The sequence below is a fragment of the Vipera ursinii genome (genome assembly GCF_947247035.1).
Source record: "Vipera ursinii genome assembly, chromosome: 5".
Taxonomy (NCBI): Eukaryota; Metazoa; Chordata; class Lepidosauria; order Squamata; family Viperidae; genus Vipera; species Vipera ursinii.
The window spans coordinates 52966226-52989508 of NC_139518.1; the positions used below are offsets into that span (position 1 = coordinate 52966226).

Consider the following 23283-nt stretch of genomic DNA (forward strand, 5'->3'; position numbering starts at 1 on the left):
TGGGCCTTTTATTTGCACATTGTAATTGGGGTAATGAGGGAATATCACATACCTGGCCATGGAACAGCTGAGAAGCCAATTGTCCCATTACTATTGGTCCCTTACCAAGTGGGAGGCACATATGCCAACTGTTGTAATTCCTACACCGTTCACCTGAGTTGGATGTAAATACCCTCAAATTAAAGCTGACAGTCTGCAGTTAAAGCACATTGTGTTTGTTTCATTCCAAATCCATTGTGGTGATGTATAGAGCCAAAGATGTTAGAACTGTGTCGATGTCCCAATATTTCTGGACCTGACTGTAAGTCTATTGCTATTGCTATTGATATGTATAAGAAACTCAAGATGGCAAACATATATAATATACCTCTTCTCTTCCTCTTTTTCCCCCAACAAAAACCCTGCTAGATGGGTTGATCTGAAAGAGTTTAACTGGCTTAGTGTCACCCAGCTGGCTTGCATTCATTAACTGGGACTACAATTTAGAACTTACAATTTATAACTCACAGTCTCCTGACTTCTAGGCCAGCACCTTAACTGTTACACCAAACTGGCCTTCCATTCTTTGCCATTTTCCCTTAACGATAAACTGTGACTTTATCACTGAGCAAGTCCAATACAGCTTAAAGATGTTGCTGGTGATAATGTTGGCACATCATTTTATCTTCCAGTTCCAGGTTTTTAAACAAAATTTACAACAGAATCCTGCGGATAGTTTTTTTTAAAAAAAAATCTTCAATTACAAAAACTATTCACAATGTTTTAATTATCATTTTTTTAAAAATATATATACATTATATTTGCAAGCACAGAGGTGCCCATCTTTCCAGTATTATGATTTCCTGTTGATAAAGGCTCCAGGATTTTTTAATCAGACTATATGCAACATGTTTGGTCTCAAAAAACATATCTGTTTCATCTTGAAGTTCTGTTTATTTTATTTGATTAACACACTAGTTATGAGTTTATTGCAGTTTGGAATACTTCTGGTACAGCTAAATGGATTTCATTTTAACTTGTATGTGATTAAGTAGTTATTTTAAGTAAAAGTTACTTTAAAAATAAACAGATATATTACAGTTCTATTTCTATTTTGTGTATGTGTGTATTTACACTCCTCCTTTTGTATAATGACAAATGTGAGCCATAGCCAGTCGCATTTCCTACTCCTAGAAACCACAGACCCTTAAATAAAAATTGGTATCAAAATTAACTTTGTGGGTTAGTTATTTTAAAACATGAACTATGCTTAGTAACAAATGATCACTGTAAGTTATTTCAAATTTGTAATAGTCCAGTGGTTCTTCGGACTTCCTCTTTGTTGATGCCTGGAGGCTTAGAGTGTTTGGTCCTCAGACAGAGATTATGGGATAGTAGAATTCATGGACATGGCTTGGTGGCTTGGATGCCTGTGGTGCTGTTTTGTCTACTGGGAAAATTGTGGTGAAAACTTCTCAAGAGTCAACATGTTAAGAATTCTTCAGTCTGGTTACTAGAGAGAAATGATCCCATTGCTTTCTCTCCTATAGCCAGTTACACTCTGTGAGTATCCTTCTCATCCAATACCACAGCTATTTGGCACAGTGAGCAAAATGCCCGCAGGACTTGAAATATTAAGGAGTCCAAATTATGCTGCTTAATAATGGTTTGCTCTCTACTTGCTTATGAACATCTGCAACATTTAAGACTGCAAAATGTCACTGTTGCTTTTTTAAAGATATCATGTCTTGCATTTTGCATAATACTTTCTATTTCAATAAAACTTGAATCATTTTTACAGTATTGGGGTATTGCCAGCTTTTGCATCAAATACTAATAATATTTCTGTTAATCTTGATGTAAAAAATGCTATAATGTTGATTTGTGTCCATTATTAACATCAGATCTCTTATTCTGTAAAATAGCAGTACATAGCTGTATATTTTGTATTTTTGACCTAATATATCTTACTAACTGCTTTTTCATTGTAAAAATATATACCTTGGTGATAACTAATCCCAGTTTGGAAGATTCAATGCTCTATTAAAATTCCTTCTGCTTTTTATCATTTTGATATATTATTTAGATTCCTGCATTTCTGTATGAAATGATTTTTTCCTCTGTCCTTATAGCATAATATATCCTAAACATATATTGATCCGAAAAGAATGTTTTTGTTTGCTTAATTTAGATAAATAACAGTGGGATTATGCTGACCTGCAAAACCATTAAATTTTGTTTTTCTTTGCTTTTAGTGACTTTTTATATACGTCTTTTTTCCTGTGGCTTACTTTTGTTTCTTTGAGTCATTATTTCTCCTTTAAAAAAGTATTGTAAAAGAATAGCGTGACTGGCTGAGGGTAGCTGCAGGTCCAGTACTAAATGATCAGAGTAGGCATTTGTAGGTCCTCTACAAATTTAGTAATTGTAAAACAGGTTCTCCCAAAATTTTAAAATTAAAAATTATTCATGTTAAAACTGTAATTAAAAGGTGTTCATATATCTCATATACCTCCCTGATTTGACAACTAAATAAATTGCTGTGATAATGTTGCCATAGGACTTTACTGGGATTCAATAATATAATTATTGGAAATATATTTTTTCTTTTTGATATATGTTAATCAAGACATTCTTTTTACTTCCTTTGGGCTCCAAGGCTATGGATGCAGGGAAAAATGAGTTAAAAGTTCATGCATTAGAAGAATCAACCATTTTTCTTCTCAGCAATTTTCTGCAGCTACTATACTGTTATCAAATGATTATCTTTTATAAATAAGGATTTGAAGAAATATGCTTGCCAAAATATTAGGGTTATCTGTTATTTAGCTTTCATTGGTAGGTATAGAAAATGAGATTGAACTTGCTATTTCCTTTCTGTCACCTGTGGGTTTAGCAAGATCTGCAAGCCACATAGTTTTCATCAAGTCAGCAACCTTCCCATTTTGTATTCTGGATCTAAGTGAGTTTGTATACTTATTCCATTGGTTGGCCTCTGTATTGTGACTGAAATCAATACTTTTGCAGCTCTGGCAGTAAGGAAGATAAGGACTAAAGATCTCTAATTTCTTGTGTGTGTTTTTTTCTTTAATAATGGTGTTAAAAAGGTAAAGGTTCCCCCGCACATGCGTGCTAGTCGTTTCCAACTCTAGGGGCCAGTGTTCATCTCCGTTTCAAAGCCGAAGAGCCAGCGCTTGTCCGAGGACGTCTCTGTGGTCATGTGACCGGCATGACTAGACGCCAAAGGCTCACGGAACGCTGTTACCTTCCCACCGTAGTGGTCCCTATTTTTCTACTTGCATTTTTACGTGCTTTCGAACTGCTAGGTTGGCAGAAGCTGGGACGAGTAACAGGCGCTCACTCTGTTACGCGGCACTCGGGATTCGACCCGCCAAACTGCTGACCTTCTGATCGACAAGCTCAGTGTCCTAACCCACTGAGCCACCGCGTCCCTTTAATAATGGTGTTAAATAAGAATAAATGTCTAAATTGAGAAATTATCCCAAATATTAGTTATTCTTTGCATGTTTATCAATAAAGCCTATATATTTGCAACCTCTGGTAGTTTCTAGAACATCAGAATGCATGAGGCTTCAGTTTGAGTAGAGATTGGGACCGCATATTGAATTCTAATCCTTATTGTTCCTGAGATAGGGATTAGAATATTCAGTGGTCAGATACAAAAGCAATTATATTTGTGAACTCTACACAATTTGAGGTTGAACCAATGTGATGTACAGATAAAATGAAGAGCTAGTTTAGATCTGAGACATCACTGTGAGTTTCACCAACCATTCTTTCTAATTTTAGTCCATCCCATAGCACTCGTGTGGGAAAAAAGAGGGTCCCTTCATCCCTTGAGAAAAGCTTACAAATAAATACAATCTGATATTATAAACTGTGTCTGAATTTTGCTTTCTATCTAATATTTATACTTGATTCTCTGATTGACAGAGTCAATCAGGCAAAACCCAGATTTTTTAACACAAATTGAATTTCCTAATTCCTAGGATGTTCAGTGAAAATTGGAATGTTGACAGTAAAATAAAATTTATGTTAATTCTGCCTCCAAATTTCCTTTATAGCAACTTGTACTCAGAATTTCTCACTCTATTCAGTGTTTCTCAGTTTTAAGGTGTGTGGACCTGGCTGGGAATTCTGGCAGCTGAAGTCCACATATCTTAGCTGCTAAGGTTGAGAAATACTGCTGTGTTTCTCATAGGACACTCTACTACTGTTATCTTTGTTCTGTTGAAAATAATAGATGCTGCAGTTGTAAACCTAAAAAGACAATGAAAAATGTACGTCATTCTATAACCAGTTTTTAATGCAATGTTTCCTCTGCAAATAAGAATTCTTTCTTCTTGTTTCCAGACTTAAAAATAATGATGGGCTTTTTACTTGGCAGTTTATTCCATTATGCAAGTTGTTGCAGGATTACGGTAGATTGCTGCTTCCTAATTCCAATAGTACATCTTTCTCTTTCTCCCTTTTTTCCCCATCTGGATTGAGTTAGCTCACTCAACAGCACGACTGAGTCTCATTTCCTTCACCAGTAACGTTATATAGGCAGTGATCTTGGCCTGTCCTAACATAATTGAAAATTATGCATACTGTAGACTTGCAGTGCTGAAATGTAGACTCATAAAACTCTAGGACTCAGGTAGCCTGTGGAGATTAGATTTGGCATACAATGAAGCTTTTATGTAAAATAAGAATTAGAAGCCACCACATTAATATTGTATTATGGCTCAAGTTTGAAGCTATTGAATAAAGCAAGTGTTTTATTTTTTTGTCAGTAGAGCTGGTGTTTTTTTCAATTTAAACTGGATAAGGTAAAACTGTAGAATGGGTGGAATATCTGAGAGGATTCAGGAACTTTCAGAATTCATTCTCTATACTAACTCCCCAAATGTTGGACTTTTTTTGGGTATATATTGTAGAAACATCTCTTGCACTCCTAATGCTTATAAAGCTGCATTTTATATTTAGTTAAAATAAACTGGGTTAAACATTGATATAAAAAATCTTTTGAAGCCTGTTTCTGAAAGGCAGGGGAAGGCCAAAATTGCCCTCTTCTTTCTAGTAATAGTGACATTATTACCAAACTAAGTTGCTTTTGACTATGTGATTATTTTGACGAGTAGCTCAAGATTAGAACAGTTCATTTGTTGCTATTGATGTCACCATACTGTATTCCAAAATCAGTTCAATTGAGTAATTGCAGGATTACAGGATAATGAAGAAAGCAGCAGGTTAACTGGGGTGTTAATTGAAGGATAGTTTGAACCTGCAAAAGCATTTTTATACCATAAAGATTTGCTGGAAAATGATGGGTTTAACCATTTTTTAAACTACAGCTTTTTAATAATTAATAAATAAGGGAAGGTTTTCTGTCTATTCTATGACAAATATAGCTTAGATCATTTTACAGTAATTCTGACTAGGGAGTACAAAATGTTTTGTATCTGAACTCTTGAAACTGAAAGTATCCCATTTTGATCAATCTATCAGCTTCTTGTCAATGAATTGTGAAAATTATATTCCTGATATATTTGGAGAGCACCAGGTTGAAAAAGGATGAAGTAACATATCTAGTTGGAAGCACTGTAGCAAGCTGTTCTTGTAATAGCCATATAAAGGAATAAAGCTCTCCAGAATTTATTACCAAATTTTTGCTATAATAGAAGAAAACATTATTAAATATGTAGACGGTGATCATGTCAGTTGAATATAATTTATTCAAAAGCAATATATTAGCTTTTTCCTGAAAAAGTTAAACATATCAGAGGTGAGAACAAAAAATTGCAAATTAATATACTGTATATTGGGGCAGATTTTAATCTAGATTTATCTGGTTTGCTGATGAAATTTATTCACATTCATCAGCATGATACCATTTCCCCCCCAAAATAAGCCCGGGTCTTATATTAATTTTTGTTCCAAAAGGCGCATTAGGGCTTATTTTGCGGTTAGGTCTTATTTTTTGTGAAATATGGTACTAAATGCGTCCGTCTGGCTGATTATCTTAACTGGGGCTTATTTTGGGGTTAGGGCTTATATTAGGAGTGTCCTGAAAAATCATGGTAGGACTTATTTTCCGGTTGGCTCTTATTTTCGGGGAAACATGGTATATTAAAGTTTACCTGGCAAAGTTCAGCAGAAGCTTTTGCCTTGCTTGCATTGCAAACTCTTTAATAAATTCAGTACATTCTCTCTCATCTGGGACCAACTTTCTTTGCAAATTCTGAACCCTTTTGATTAACTTCAGTAACAAGAATATGTCTTGGTTGTTATTGTTGGAGGGAGGGAGCTGTACCCTATTACTACTTGTGCATCATGAGTAGGATTGTTTATTGAGTGTCAGTTTCAGGCAAACCAGCCACTTGGCTGGAAGAATGCTTCTTTGTCATGGGAGTGCATATTCACCAACAAACTGGCTCTTTTATTGTTTTTGCTGGTGAGCAAGTAGGAAATTGTTGGTCTAAATAAATTGTTGATGTTAAGCGAGAACATGGGGCAGAGTTCTATAGTTCTCTGTGCTACATTTTTATAAGTGAGGCTCACCTCCTGTTGATATAAATATTTTAATAATCTGTCCACAGCATCTCTCTTATCATTTTGTTACATTGCTATCCTATTTCCAAGAAGGTTTGCACATTTTATGCTATCCTGAGGGAAACCCTCAGAAATGAATCAGAGAAACTTTTTTCTAAAACATTTTAGGAAGGTTGCAGCAGAAAGCTAAGGCAAAGCAAAGGCTAGAGCATGGTACAGATTATTCAGAAACTGCATGAGATTATTGCAGTAGGTTTATATGTAGCACCCACAATTATGTGCATTGGTGAGCATGTATGCATGAGTATTAAGATTTCTTGAAGCATGAAAGAGGACCCCCCACTTTATATGAAATGCTTTGTCGGAATTAGAAAAGAGATGGTGGTTACACCTGCTTTTTTACTTACAGTCTTCTTGAAATCCTGGATACACCATAGTTTGTCAAGGCCCTTCTTAAAATAGAGTGATGAAAGGTGGTGCTATCTAACTTTGACAATAATATTTTCTAACTCATTAAGCCAAACCATTTATTGAATGACATAAGGCCTAAAACATGAAATCAGATTTGTCAGCACATGAGGCTGGCAACTACTTAAATTGTTTTCTTCCTTCAACTCTGCTCATAGCCTCCTGGCTTTCTCACTGTCCTTCCCATAGCTTTCCGATTTTTCCTTGTACTGATTTGGGAAAAGGTCTTTTGACATATCCCCAGTGGTATTTGTGCAAGGTAATTCAAGGACGATTGGATTAATGCAGTGTTTGGACCACCAGTGTAATGCTGGCTGGGGAATTTGGGGACTTGAAGTCCATACCTCTTCTTGTTGCCAAGGTTGGGAAACACTGGATAGAATGCATAATTCTGAGTGAGAATTTTAGCATATGTTGCCATTAGCCACACCATTTTGAAAAATGTTGGCTTTTAAATATGAAATATCCATAGGTGTTATCATAGGTACAAATTCTAAGAGAAATTTTTAAAGTTCTAACTTCACAGTTATTGTACTTTAGGGCAAATAATGTTCAATGTGGGCTTACCATTCCTTTTAGTAAGACAGTATAAGTGGACCTTTTTGTTGTGATATATAGAACTATTTCAGTTCTTGCAGTGATGGTAATCATCCATTTGCCCTGCATTTTATTCCTTTCCATTTCCCCATATTTAGTCCTAAGATAACAATATATAGTTTGCCTTTTTTCTTTATTTTAATAAATGTTCATAGGTAAACCCTGAAAACATCCTAGAACACAGGGGTTTTAGGTAGTCAAATAAATGTTATGAAGAAATAGTATGAAAATACTTGCTTACACAACCAGTGTTGAACATTATCTTTCTTTTTTAAAAAGTGGGGTTTTTTTGTTTTTATTTTTTACTTCATTTTGTTCCATACCTTTAAGTTATTTTTTTACTGTGTTGCACAATGTTTACTTGTCTATGACTTTCTTTTTCCATCCAGTATCTCCAGATGAAATGGCCGTTGCTGGATGTCCAAGCCGGAAGCCTACAGAGCAGACAAGCCCTTAAAGATGCCAGGTCCCCATCTCCAGCTCACATTGTGGTGAGTGAGTTAAAAAGGACTTCCTTTTGGGCACTTGGGGAAAGCAGTTGGTGTTGCTGAGCGTTTCTCAAATGGACCAATGATGAAACTGAGAGAATGTCACACTGTGCCAAAGTCACCTGTTATTTTTTTTTCATGCCTTGTGGAAAGTGTAGACTTATTAAAGTTAATTATGTAAGTAATCATTTTGATGAGGCAGTAGAAAATTGCAGAGAAGTAAGAAACAGCTCATAAGCAACAGGAGTATTATGTGTTGTAAAAATGCTGATATAGAATGTAAGAAATAGGAACGCAAAAATTTTATTTTTTTAAGTGTCTTTTTTGTGACAAGGAAAATGATAAGTATATACTGTACATTAAGTCAATAAGTAATTACAGATTATATATTTTTTTCTTTTAAGTTTTTGTGTTGCGTTGTTTTGCTTTTGTCAACTTAGAGGAGTTGACAGATTTCAGATTTGAAACAGTCCATGCGCTCGGGTTTATAACTAAAGCAAATGGCATCCAAAGAAAAGGCATGAAAAGGGAAGATGAATAGACATTCATCTTTCTCTTGAGAATTAAAGGTACAAACAGTTCAAATACATAATGAAATGGCTGCCAATTTTGTAACAGTTGGCAAGACTCTATACCAGTTGGCACCTATGTAGAAGTTATAAAACAGACCTCTATTTCTGTTCTTTTCATTTGGAAAATATTTTATGCACGAATGTCTGTGCGCTGTACATATATGTGCAAGTAGAATGTCATTTAAACATTTTAGGGCAAGTTTTAAATAGTATTTTAATTGTTTATAGATTGATTGAAACACCAGATAGATTCCTAAAGTTGCAGTAGGTTAATATGAAACTTTTTTCTTAAAGCCTAATATAATTATGAAAAAGCTTCTTTAGAGTTGTATCTTACATTTCTTTTTGGAAAAAAGAGGAATAAAATTTACAGGTATAAGCAAAATCTAAGGCCTAAGGCCCCCCCCCCTCTCTCTCTGTGTGTGTAATATCTTGAACATTAATAATGATGTGCTTGTTATATCCTATTGATTCTTTGACATTGTTTAGGTGAAATGGTGAAGATAATCAGTTCCTTGTTCAGATTCTGTGCAGTCAGTTCTTGTCTCTCACAGGAAACTGTAGTTAAGAATCCAGGAAGCTTTTACTTCTACAACCAGATAGGTGAGAGTAGAAGAAAAGAGAGGGAGAAGGAAGGAGAAAAGGGAGGCTTTTTTAATATCACACACACATACACACACACACACACACACACACACACATCAAAGAAGTGGTTCATTAAAATGGATTATATGTATATGTATATAACACAATATATATAACATTGCATATATGTGGATCCTTGGTTTTTCGGGTTTCTCCCCGCGTAGAACTAAAGGTGTAGGCGCAACGTTTCGACGAAATCCCATCCGTCATCATCAGGCTTGTGGTTTCTGCTTCCTTCTTCTGGGAGAAGTATGTGGCTGTTTGTTTTTCTTTTTTAAACTGCCAGAGGGGGTGTGTTCTGTGAGTGGAAGTGTGCTGATTGGGTGGGGATTATGTGTGTTCTGATTGGGTGGGAGTGTGTTTTGAATGGTGGGGGTGTTCTGATTGGGTGGTGGTGTGTTTTGAGTGGATGGGCTGGTCTCAGCTGCCAGCCTTAGACCTGAGCTGGTGAGTTGTGCTGTTTTTGTTTGCCTTCGTGTTTGTGGTGGTGCCATGTTTTTATAGTGGGTGTCAGTTTGCTTATTATGTGGTTTGGAGGGGTTTAAAGTGGCTGATGTTGCAGCTGTAGTTAGGTTTCTGTTTTGTGGTTGTGCCTCTTTATCATTGTGGGTTCGGATTTGCTTTTTGAATAGTTGTGTGGTGGTGATGTCATGTGATGTTATCATGAGTTTGGGTCTGGTATCATTCTTGGTGGTTGGGACTCGTCTGTCAATCAAGGCAGGTTTCCAAATAGCTGGTAGGCGAGAGGTATCATCTCGTTTGTTCATGCTGTGGGGGCGTTTTTCTATCTCAATGGCTTCTCTGATTATTCTGTTGTTAAAATGTTCAATTTTGGCGATAGTTTTGGTTTTTTTAAAATCAATTTCATGTCCCGTGGCTTCAAAGTGTTGGACCAGGGATGAAGTTTGTTCTCCCTTTCTGAGTGAGTTTTTGTGCTCTTCAATGCGTGCACTTATTCTTCTGTTGGTCTGTCCGATGTATGTGGTGGGGCAGGTGGTGCATGGGATTTCATATACTCCTTGGTTTTCTAACCCAATTATGTCCTTGGGGTTTCTTAGGATGGTGGATACTTTTCTGTCTGTGTAGAATGCTGTTTTGATGTTGTGTTTTTGGAGGACTTTGCTGATTCTGTCTGTGGTCCCTTTTAAGTATGGGAGGAGGGCTTTGCCTTTTTCTTGTTCTCTGTCTTGGGTTTTTGTGGGTGTCTCTCTTCGGATTAAGTTGGTAATCATGTTTCTTTGGAATCCATTGGCTGTTAGTACATTAGTGAGGTTGTATCTATATGCTACTAAAACTGTCATTTCTTGGTGAAATAATGCATTGTAGGACAACAATTTTTGAACCAAGGGTATCTCAGGATTTTGGAATTCATCCAAAAATCAGGAACCCATGAATCCTGTGAGATTGAAATTTAGCAAATTTGTGGTCACTTCAGTGCTGCTGCCTGGAGGTTCAGTAGACCAGGTCTACCCCAGCCCTTCAGAAGTTGGGTAAACTGGTCCTGTTATCGGCTCCCAGATTCCCAGTCAAGCCAGCAGGAAATCATTCCCAGTCCCACTACTTTTTTGCCCTTTGATCATTCTTTTTCTCTGTCAGAGAAAGGAAACATCTCTGAAATAAAGACAGGTTGTCTAGTAGTGACTAGAATGAAGTTTCCTTGGGAAGAATATATTGAGTTTTCAGTTTCATCCATCATCTTCCATATTTCTCTGGAGAGTTTCCCACTTCCCTAGAGGATTTTTTTCTTAAAAAATGGGGGTATAACTTTACTTTTTAGGATACACTGTTAGCACATATTAACTGCAGCCAAGTCTACATTCAGCACTTTAGTAAAACAACTTCAATAAAAAGTTGTTCTATTGTCATTATTAGATATAATGTAATGATTGCAAGATTTTTTCTGATACTCACAATTTATTGAGATTTGTACATTGAAATATTTGAAAGGAAGAAACAGTTACTAACCCTAAAATTTTATGTAGCTTATGTAATAGTCCAGTGTTTTTGTTTTTCCTATTCAAGTCCCAAGTTTATTAGAATTGTTTTTCTTGGATCAAAACTATAAATCAAGACTATTCATAAATACATTAATCTATGTATTTTTACACATATATTTTTATTATGCAGTAACTTAAATTCAATTGTGGCATGCCAGATAATAGTATTTTGGTAATCATATAAAAGTAAATTCCTCAGGAATTTCTGAGGTTTCTTTTCCCACTTGTGGACAAGATGTTTGAAGTCTTGGGAATACTTGGGATTTGTATATTACAATGCCCTGACACTATAGTACAGGGGTGTCAAACTCAATTCCATTGAGGGCCGCATCAGCATTGCGGTTGCCCTCAGGGGGCTGGGTGGGTGTGGCCTGCTGGGTGGGCGTAGCTAGAGTGTGTATGGCTTACTGGGTGGGTGTGGCCAGCTCTACATTGTTCACATCAAGGGTGCCTATGGAGGCCTGGGCAGGAGTGGGATAGATCTGAGGGTCTCTGGCAAAAGGAGGGTCTCTGGGCCAGGGCCAAGGCAGTGGGGGCCGTTCCCTCACTGTTTCCAGGATGGCTTCGCGGGCCACATGAAACCACTTCGCGGGCCAGATCCGGCCCCCGGGCCTTGTGTTTGACATGTCTGCTATAGTATGTAATAAACATATTCTGAGTAATTGTAAAAACAACCCTGAAGAATTGTGGTGCCAGGAGAATTTGGAACACCCACAGACACTGAACCAAGGCACTATAGGGTTAAACCACTGAGGAAACTAACACCTAATGTAATTGCCAAGTATTATATTAATTCATCAAGAGTTTTTTAAGCCACTTTGAATTGGATTGGAAATGAACTGAGACAGGACTTCAATAATATAAGCTAAAGTTCTCTTACTTACTGTCAGAACTTTTGCTGGCATGTTTCCTATCAACTGTACACTAAGACTCTTCAAAAGCCGTCTCATACTTAAAGATATTCCAGTAATTCAAACTAATATTTGGGTAACAAATAGTTATCATTATTTGAATCATGGTAGCAAAATTTATATGCAAGATTTATACTGAATTTGGAATTATATTAGCAGCATCACGAAATAATTGGTTTTATGTGTATATTTGACACAATATGGGAGAAGGCATCACCATTTTATGTTTCTTTGGCCTATTTTAGCAGTTCTTGTTTCTTATACATGAGTGTTCACCAAACTAACACAGACACCAGAGATATTTGGGATTGCATCCTTGTATCAGTTCTTCTTCCTAAGTTGTTCAAATGTGCCATATTTGCACACAGATTGCAGGTTGAAATCCACCCACATTTTATGATCTTACAGAGGGAAGAACGTAATTTCATTCCTTGCAACGAGTGTGCTGTACAAGGTCAAAAAGGGCCAGTATTATAGCATGCATTGCAAAATGGCAGCTTCTGGCAGTGACACTTGGAATAGGACTGTAACCTTTTATGAATGCTGGATGTTATAGCAATTATTGCTACTGCATGATTCACAAAGGAACTTTTCTTCAAATTTGTTGGCCCAAATTAATCCTTGTAAACTGCGCATAACATAATTTAAATGGATGTTAATGACATACATGTTTGTGCCTGAATATGGAGATACAGAGGCAAAACTAGGATAAAAGTGAAAATATGTGTTTAAACATAATTCTTGGCTTTTAGTATATTTCCACATGAACAGAAAATATTGTTGCTGATTGCCATTTCATTTCATAATTTATCTTGGGATAAAACTGATATTTTATGTTGTTGCCTTTTGGGACTATATTCTGTTTAACTGGAAAAACAGCAAATTCATAAATTTATGCTCCACTATTCATGATTTTTCTGAAATGCGTAAACCCAAATGGGGCAAAAAACAAATTGCCTTTCACTTTAGTAGAATGCTTTTTAATGTGAAAAATGCATTTGGAGATTTTTTTATTGTGTGCATGTTAGACTATTTTATTAGACCACATGTCAATTCATAGGCAAATTTCAAAATATGGTATGCTTATTTTATTATTTTTCCATTCTTACACAGCGAATCAGTAATTACTTCAAATTTCATAGATTTATCTGTGCTTACAAAAAGCCCAAATTATAATGTTTGTGCAATGTTACTCCATTTATCACAAAGAAAGACCAGCATTTTCCTTTAAATGGGAAAGTTGCTTTAGGTTGGAAAATTTAATAATTGGTGTGGATAAAATGCTGTTGTGTTATCTTCCTATTACAAAGCTAGTATCTAACAAATAATGTGGTCACTCTATATTCTTCATCAGAAGGGCGGTATATAAAACAAACAAACAAATAAATAAATATAAATAAATATCTTACCATACTTTTCTCTTACAAGGAATTGCAAAGAACTAATTCATCTCCAGTCAAGCATTATAAATAACTTCAGGAGCATATTTATATGATCACATATAAAGTTGCATGATTAGATAAATAACACATCTGTAATATCTGCAGACCTTTTTTGAACCAAAAGACCTTTCATTTTTATGAGTATATGTAGTAAATAAAACACAATTGCAATATGCCAGTTATACCTATGCTGCTGATATATCAAACTATTAGTTACTATTCACGTATCTTCTTTTGAGTCATATATTAGTTACATATTTCATTTCATAAATTGTAATCTTGACTCAGTTCAGCAGGTGAGTGAAAGTGATAAATATAATCTCCCATCCTTCCAACTTCCATCCCTGCAATAATTTTCTGAATAAGGAATATAGGATACTGGACACTGCCATTTAAGCTCTTAGATAAACCAAATACAGCTGTTGAATATATTCTTTCTACCAACAGTTGAGAGTTTGTATCTTCTATCAGATTAAACTGTTGTTGTGTTTAACTGCTTTTCCATAGAAGGCATGGTCTTTGGCATTCCGTAACATTGGCATTTTGATAATCTTCATTTTAAGACACTGGTAGAAAAAAATCTGAATTAAGGAATGTGTACATAACAGAGTGAGTGCCTGTTACTTTTCCCAGCTTCTGCCAAAATGCAAAATGTAAAAATGTAAAAATGCAAGTAGAAAAATAGGGAGCACTACGGTGGAAAGGTAACAGCATTCCGTGCGCCTTTGGCGTCTAGTCATGCCGGCCACATGACCACGGAGGCGTCCTCGGACAAGCGCTGGCTCTTCAGCTTTGAAATGGAGATGAGCACCGGCCCCTAGAGTTGGAAACGACTAGCACGCATGTGCAGGGGAACCTTTACCTTTACATAACTTTTCAGTAGAACTCAACTGTGCTAGCAGTTTTTCCATTGTGAAAAAGATAGAATATTCTAAATTTGTATAAAGATTAATTTATAAAACAATTTGCTAGTTAACCTATTTCTTGGATGTGAATCAGTATGACATATGGCATTGATTACCTACAAGTGGGCATGAGAACACTGCTAAATTTTGTTTTGGAAGTAGACATTTCTTGATATTAGACCTTGACAGAGACCGAGAGACTTCTATAGTCATTTAACCATCATTGTAACAATAATGACAGACTTTATATTATTTTTAACAATGACTGAGTATATTCTATAAGATGCTGTAAGTAGGAAAAGTAGTTTTGTCATCAAAGCTCTAGATCAGGCATATCAAACTGCTGGCCCGCGGGCTGGATGCATCATACTAAAACCGTGCCCACCCCATTGCTGGCAATGGGGAAAAAGTCACGATACATCACACGACGTCATAAGTTTGACATGCCTGCTGTAGATACTTGACACTACACATCACCATAAGCAGGCAAGCTACACTGAAATTTCAGATGTATATTTAGTTCTACTATATTGCTTTAGGTATAGGAATCTATATTTATAATTCTCAATATTTGAATTTGTTATTTCTGTTGGGAGTATGGGGCAAATTCTTTGAAGCACACATGGAAGACTGAATTAGGATATTAACGGACTAGCTGTTCTTTAATTCGTTCTGTGAATCCTGATTATATAACAGAAACAGATTTTTTTTATTGCCCAGCTTAAAAAGCCTGGTCTTCATGCTCTTGTATCAAATGATCTAGCTAAAATATTTTGAAGGCACACCTTTTAAAGCCTTCAAGTGGGTTACCTTTTCACCTTTGTTACTTATTGTGCTCAAAAGGGGCCTTGCAGAAGGAGACAGAAAGTTATATAAGCTAGGTGTGTTAGCTTGAGTTTATCGCATTTCAACACTGATTGTTTTTGCTTCTATGACAGAGGGAAAAGGTTTTAAGATTTGGAGATTGTTTGGAGGAAAATTAAAATGTATCTGCATGCCATGCAAATTCTTCTCCACTGTCCCCTCACACTTGCACCCACTTTGTTAGGCTGTTAGCAAGAATTATTCACAGCTTTCTTAACAGTTTCTATGTAATCAGGAAATTAATTTTTTGGCATTGTTTACTATTCACTCCTTGTTAATGTCATGTGGTTATGTTTTTGCCATATCAAATATTGAGTAATAATGAGACAGACTTAATGAGATGGCTGATACAGAACTGCAGACAACTTGTTACTAAAGTTAAAATGCAGAGACATCTGAAGCCACTGAAAAGAATGGAATTACCGTAAGTAGTCTCAGAGTAATATTTAATTAATAGACTATTCTAATACCACATATAATAAAAAGGATAGTGTGGAAGAACCTGCTAATGTTAATAGAAAAAGTAAACTAATATCTTAAGAGATGAAATACAGTAATAGATGAATGCAATATTCTGTAATATTTTGCATTTTAGGGATTTGAATTCAGTAGTTCAATACAATTTATACTTCAGCATTTCAGGAAAGTAACACATCCTTATCCTTAAAAGGCAGATAGAAATAGTTTTTAGCCTAAACTATTAAAAGTTGATGTTTTCAAATTAAAAGAAAAAAAATCACATAAATTAGCCAAAACAGGAGATAAAATCTATGTGTACTCTGCCTGTGAAGTAAATGCTTTTGGAAACAATAAGAAAGTGACAAGTAGCTCAAAAAAACACAAAGGCAGCCTGACCTTTTCTAAAGGCAGGAAGGTCCATAGTTACACATTGATAGTGATCCTCAAACTTCCCTGCAGTTGTTACCTGTAATTACTTCTGTGGGAGAAATATTTTGGGGTTTGTTTTGCACTTAATTGCCACAGTGGTAATGAATCATGACAGATGATTTGGATTATTTAGGTAGGCCACCCAGAAGAAAGTTCATAGACATTTCTCTTTTCCTTGTAGCAGCAGTCAGAATGCAATAGATTTGTATTTGTCTATTGATTGCAGTTTTAGGAATGTTATTACAGGTTATGGGGCTATTAAATGTAAGGCCATGGTTCAGTGATATTAAAACTTGTTAAGTGATGTTTTACAGGAAGAGGATATTGACATTTAAAGTGACATGTAATCTCAAAATTTCATTTTGGGAATCTAGACTAGAGATTTGAACTGATTGGAGGTTTTCTGATTTCATTCTAGAGGTTAATTGTATCTGAGGCTGTAAATGTAGAAGAGACAACTTGTAAATGAGAATATATTTATACAGAGTCTAAATTCTATATTGTCTATAGGAGTTGGTGGCAGTAATAAATTTAAATGCAATTGCAACAATAATATCCAGAATTAGAATTAGTCCATTGGCAGAATAAAGGAAATGCCCCTTCTGCTATAGCACTACATTTAGTATTGGCAGTGCTTTTTTGTAAAAGAAAAAGGTGCCGGAACTCACACATGTCATACAACCCACCTTGCCTACCCTACAAGGTTCCATCCAAAAAAGGTGCCGGAACTCCGTTCTGAGCGTTCTATGAGAAAAAAAGCCCTGAGTATTGGCATGACAATGTATAGCAGCTGGAGATTATGAGATAATACTGCAATGCATCTGGAGGGACTCTGGTGGGAGAATAATATAATTAAAGTGTTTTATATTGGGTGACAGGGGTAGTGTTGGAGCTAACTGCACAGTCATTAAAATAGGTGTGAAATATCTTCTGATGATATCTAATGGAATGTGTGAAAGTGGGAAGTTACTCATAGAATATGAATTTTTACAGAACTCTGTCTTCAGGATGTCCTTCATAAAACCCACAAGTGTGCATGCTATGCTTCACTGCTAGGAGGAAGGGAGAGAGAAGGACAAAGAGACCTCGGTGAACAGAATGACAGGATTTGATATAAACCAGCAGTGTTTCTGCCTTTAAGTGCAAACGTTTTCACAATGCCACATTGTGCATTCCATCACAGCAGCATAGAGTGCAATGTAGTTAAAACACATTCTGCAAACAGGAAATGCTGGAGAACCATGATGTGTGCTTTTCATGGAGATAAAGTAATGGGAGACAGTTTTTTTAAATACTTGGTGAAGTTACAGTGAGAATGTGAGAACACATCAGGCATATTTTTTTTTGCAAAACCGTACAAACCTTTAAATTATGAAGGTTGAAAATGCTATTTCAGCTTTGATGAGCTATAGCAAAATGTGAGAGTAGTAGTCTATTGCCCTAGAGTAAAAATTGGATGGCTTTCTTCAATAGTTCCTGTCATGTTCATTTGATTTCGGCTTTTTTTTAAATGGAACCACTGTTATTTTAATATTTAATGTGCTATTGAATAAAAATGATAATATAGCACAGAATTCCCTCTGCTCCCAAATCTTGGCAAGTCCTACTATCTCTGGTATTAAAAATATTTTGTTAGTTTTCTTGGAAAAAGGAGTTGCAACACCAGGCTAGTAGGCAAAAGTTCAAAAAGTAAAGGAGATTGAGAAACTAGGGTGGTGGGAATAGTGAGCGGGCACTCCTGTTTTAGTAAAATAAATGAAGTGAATGAAGCCTTTTAAGTTTGGGTGGACTGCATGGGTACAAGTCAAGCTTTACCATTGATTGTGAAAATGGACAGACAAAATTTGGGACTTGAACAAAAATCTCAGTCCCTGGGAATCTTGTTCCCTGACAATGTCTCTTTTATTTCCTTGATTTCTCATAGTCAGAAGTGGATTTTATAAGGTTAACTGTTTATTATTCATCCATGCTTTCTTCATAGGTGCTTAAAATTGTTTGCTGTTTGGAAGTGATTAAACATGTCAGTGGAAGATAAGAAAAGGGTCACCCTGTCCTCCACATATTTATCTAACTTTCAAGTCAAATGTTCCATGTGCTTAAAATATTGTTGCTCCCACTCCCATCCATTTGCTTTTTTACTTTTTAAAAATTTTAATTACAGAATGTTAAGAGGAAAATGTGTCATGCTTTCCTATGAGGAATGGGGAAACACATACATATCTATGTATGTGTGCATCATGCCTATAATTCATTGGAAATATAACATCAAGCCAGTAAGGGGGTTACTCTTTAATTTATATTCTAGTGTTGACAAGAGAGTTTTGAAATAGGGTGAGCTTTGAGAAGAAACGTGTTGCCTCATAGTGTTTTATTCTTTATGTCAAAATATAAAGAGTTTATGAATGGTAAAGTAGAGAAGATTTGTAGTCTTCTGCCCATACTTGCACTATCTTTATCCTAGAAACAAAACAAAAAAAATGAAACTTTGCAAGTCTTCTGTCAGCATCTTTAAAAGTGTGTATTTGGAGGAACATTAAGTAGGAGAAAAGTAATTTCTTCAGGGCATAAATATATGAAGCATCCTTACAAGGAGCTAAAACGTGTTTTAATAGGTTCTTTCTTGTCTTTTTCAGGACCAGGAACTAACCAGGTAGTTCTTGACTTATAATCATTTGGTCAATAACTGTTCAAAGTTACAACAGCACTGAAAAAAATGATTTATGACCATTTTTCACATTTACGACTGTTGCAGCATCCTCATGGATGTATGATTAAAATTCAGATGCTTGGCAACTGGCATGTATTTATGACAGTTGCAATATCCTGGGATCATGTGGTCACCTTTTGTGAGCTTATGACAAGCAAAGTCAATTGGGAAGTCTGATCCACTTAAAAATCTTGTTACTAACTTAATAACTGTAGTGATTCACTTAACAACTGTGGCAGGAAAGGTCGTAAAATGGGACAAAACTCACTTAACAACTTTATGCTCAGTTGTGATTGTAAGTTGAGGACCACTTGTAGTTTGTTGGCAAAAAGTTTTGAATTACTGTGAGGATAGATGCTTCATTAACTGAATAATTATGCATTCTTTCTTGCAAGTTTGTTTTAGATTGTGTTCATTCTGTGTATTCCTCTTAATTTCTTCTGATTTGTCTCCTTTTTTAAACTGTTACTCAATATTTTATAGGTTGCTAAATTCTATATTGCTTCTCTTTCATGTCAGACAAGGAAGTCACTACTTACGGGAGCATTACAACCTGAAACACAGTACAGATTCTCTCTAAAGACATATACGGTATTTTATCTTGAAATATCAAGCACAAGTACAGTCTTTCCCTGAAAGTAAGACCTATCGTGAAAATAAGCCCCAGCTTGATTTTGGGGGTGGGCCTAATATAAGCCCCACCCCCAAAATAAGCCCTAGTTTGGGGGCGAAGCGCACACCTAAAAAAATCAAGCTGGGATGGGGATGGGGAGATTGCAGCCAGGCCTCCCATGGATTGAGACTTGCCTCCCTGGCCCACTCCTTCTGTGGCTGAAGGAGCAGCTTCATTCTGCAGCTGAGAAAGGAGCTCTGGCCTACATTTCTAGAAGGCCTCTGCAGCCGAGAACTGAGCTATGGATTGAATCCTTAGGTTGGCTTTTGGCTACAGAGGCCTCTGGAAAGACCTCTGACTGTGAAATGCAGGCTGGATCTCCATTCTCAGCTGCAGAATGAAGCTGCCCCTTTAGCCGCAGAAGCAGTGGGCCAGTTGGGTGGGGCTGTTAGTGCTGCCGCCGCGAGGTGAATGGAAAAGACACCCCTTGAAAATAAGACCCCATGCCTCTTTTGCAGACCAAAAAAAAAAGACTGGATCATCTTTTTGGGGAAACACAGTATATAAATCCTTTTATGAGCTGTAGATTTTTAAGCTTCATATTTTGGATTTTGACTTATTACAAATGAATTTCAAAATGGTCATTATCATATACAGTTGATCACTTTATCCCTAGTAAAAGTGCTCCTGGTATGATCATTCAGATCCATGCTGAATCATCAGAGTAGATGATACGATGATAAAATTTTCTAAGCGATTAATTCTAAATATAGCACACAAACACAAAGCAGTGTGAGCTAAAAGAAGAATCAAATGAAAAAAAAATATTTTCTATGGTATTAAATATGCTGGCCATATGGAATTATCAGAACCCACTAAAGTCACATGACTCAAAGAAAACCATGGAAAAGCCTGTTCCCATATATTTTTACTTAGAAATGTATCCCACAAAGTAAAGAGCATGAACAAGCTCAAGATCTTTATGTTATGTAATGAAGGAATTATATTTGGTAGTCACTGAGTGATTTGGGCATGGTTACCCAGATTTTCTCAAAAAGTTGTAAACAAGTCATAACACATACTGTGATAGAAATATAAACATATAGCAAGTACTCCATATACCTCATGTGAGCCATTAAATTAAATGTGATTTTGTCCTTCCTCAGACTGTATCTGTTCAGTCACATTTACTTTTTGGGGCTCAGTCTAGCAGAAGCCAAAGCAAAGCAAAATGTGGCCGTTAAGTTCAAATATGTCTGACTTCTCTGAAAATATAAATCAAAAGCAATAAAGTTTAGGTAAATGTGTTTAGAATTACTGTAAGTTGCAAGGCAAGGCTAAATCTCAGGGATCTGAGTACATGTTTTAAATAATATTTGGCACTTAACAATGATGAATCATTTTAAATGAAATTGCAGTACTGTTGATTGTATAAACTGAATGTGGTTTTGCAGGAAAGTATTACTATAGTTTATAATAATATGGAATTACTTTATATTTATAATCAAATTGTTAATGTAGTTAACTAACTGCAACTATTGCTAAAGTAAATATACATTTTCAAGATTTATAGTAAGATTTGTACCGTACCAGAAAATCACATTCTGATGTAGATTAGCTAAATCTTGTACCATTTTACAAATGACATAGATTACCTGACCAAGACAATCTGTTGTCTGAATCTCATACAATTCATCTTTGTGCTTTTGCCGGACATTAGAGAACATCTATCTCTATATATCGTCTCTCTCTCTCTCTCTCTCTCTCTCTCTCTCTCTCTCTCTCTCTCTGCTAAAACATGAATAGTTAAACTTCCATGGGTATTAAAATATATAAATGACAATATTCTCAGTTAAGTTTTGTCTCTGCTACAAAGTCATTAATTGTCCAGAGGCAATATGGAAAAATAGCATGTGAAGTCACATGTGCTTATGCATGGACACACATTCAGTCCTTAAATCATGGTAAGTCAGTAATAATATTAAACCTATTTAAAAGATTGTTCAAAAAATGACAACTTGAACACTAAAATATAAGGTAATATTGTTGGTTTTTCTTCTCTAGAGCTCACTGCCTGCTTACACAACTGATTAACGGTGGCTAATTTAGTTTACATTAAAGATGACAGCTATCTGCTTGCTTTTTGCAGGAGACAAAGACAGATTTTGTTCTGATATCTTGTGATTATTTTCTAGGAAAACATGACAGGGTAAAAGGATGGATCATCAAAGTACATGCTTTAGTGTTTTGGGGTCAAGAGAGGTGTATGAACTTTAAGCTATAATAGCAGTTCAAATAATATCGAGTAAGGTTTGTAAATTTTCCTGACCATTGTTTCTAGACCAAGATATTAAAAACAAGGTGCTAATGCAATCTGAATTGTCTAAGATGACAGTTAGACAATAATGTTTGTATTGTTGTATACAATAATACTTGCATGCAGCTCATTGAAGGAAAGACTTTCACTATAAAAATAAACCAGCCAGCATTATTTGGACTTTATAAGCCAACACGTCTGGAATGTGCTTGGTATTTTAGAAGTGCTTGTGTATGTTAGACTGGGAAATGAGATAAAGGAAATAGGGGGAAAGATTCCAGAAAAGGTACCCTCAACTATATTCAGTAGTGTTATCCCATCTCCCATCTGTATGCAGGGAGTGTCTATAACTTCACCAGCAGTTGACCTTAACCCAGAAGAGACTTCAATCATTTATTAGGAATAGTTAGATGGACTTAGATTTAAGAAATGGGTTTATGAAACTTACTACCATGCTTGGACTAGACCAGGGGTAGGTAACCTTGGCTCTTTTATGTCTCGTGGACTTCAACTCCCAGAATTCCTGAGTCAGCATAGAGATAGGAAAGTGATCCCAGTCTGTAGCACAGTAATCAGTTCACCACAAGGAATAAGCAAATGAGTAGCCAAGTCTAAGTGTCATAGACAGCAAATGTTATATCACACAATCTGGTTTTGTATGGCTATATGAGTCCACCAAAGGGACGTGGTGGCTCAGTGGGTTAGGACGCTGAGCTTGTCGATCAGATGGTCGGCAGTTTGGCGGGTCAAATCCCGAGTGCTGCGTGAGCGCCTGTTACTTGTCCCAGCTTCTGCCAACCTAGCAGTTCGAAAGCACGTAAAAATGCAAGTAGAAAAACAGGGACCACTACGGTGGGAAGGTAACAGCGTTCCGTGCACCTTTGGCATCTAGTCATGCCGGCCACATGACCATGGAATCGTCCTCGGACAAGCACTGGCTCTTTGGCTTTGAAACGGAGATGAGCACCGGCCCCTAGAGTTGGTAACGACTAGCACACATGTGCGGGGGAACCTTTACCTTTACCTATGAGCCCACCACAGTTTCAGCTGGCATTTAAAAACCCAGAGTTGGAGCCCATTGTTCCAAGGACCCACTGTTGCTATTTCTCTGGTGTTCAACTTACTGTATTTCTACACCATGACCCTTTTGCTCTTTTGAGTTCAGGTTTTAGAACCATGACTCAGACTCCACCAGGGAGGACTTAAAAAGTTCTGGTTCTGGTTTTATTCAGTTGACAGAGAATTGACAGAGATTTGTCCAGCCATTGCTTCAACCTTGATCTCTGCTTCTTCTTCCTCTTCTAATTGAGCCAGACATTACATTGCTAGTGT

At 36.3% G+C, this 23283-nt stretch overlaps 1 protein-coding gene across 18 annotated transcripts in view; it reads left to right on the forward strand.

Moving 5' to 3' along the window:
* The window catches only part of TCF7L2 (transcription factor 7 like 2), a 221202-nt gene that overhangs the window by 83280 nt on the left and 114639 nt on the right, over positions 1 to 23283 (forward strand). For all 18 annotated transcript variants that reach the window (XM_083363780.1, XM_083363796.1, XM_083363790.1 and 15 more), the window contains exon 4: positions 7992 to 8093. In XM_083363780.1, coding sequence (XP_083219906.1) covers positions 7992 to 8093 — 102 coding nt within the window. The remainder of the gene's footprint in view (positions 1 to 7991; positions 8094 to 23283) is intronic.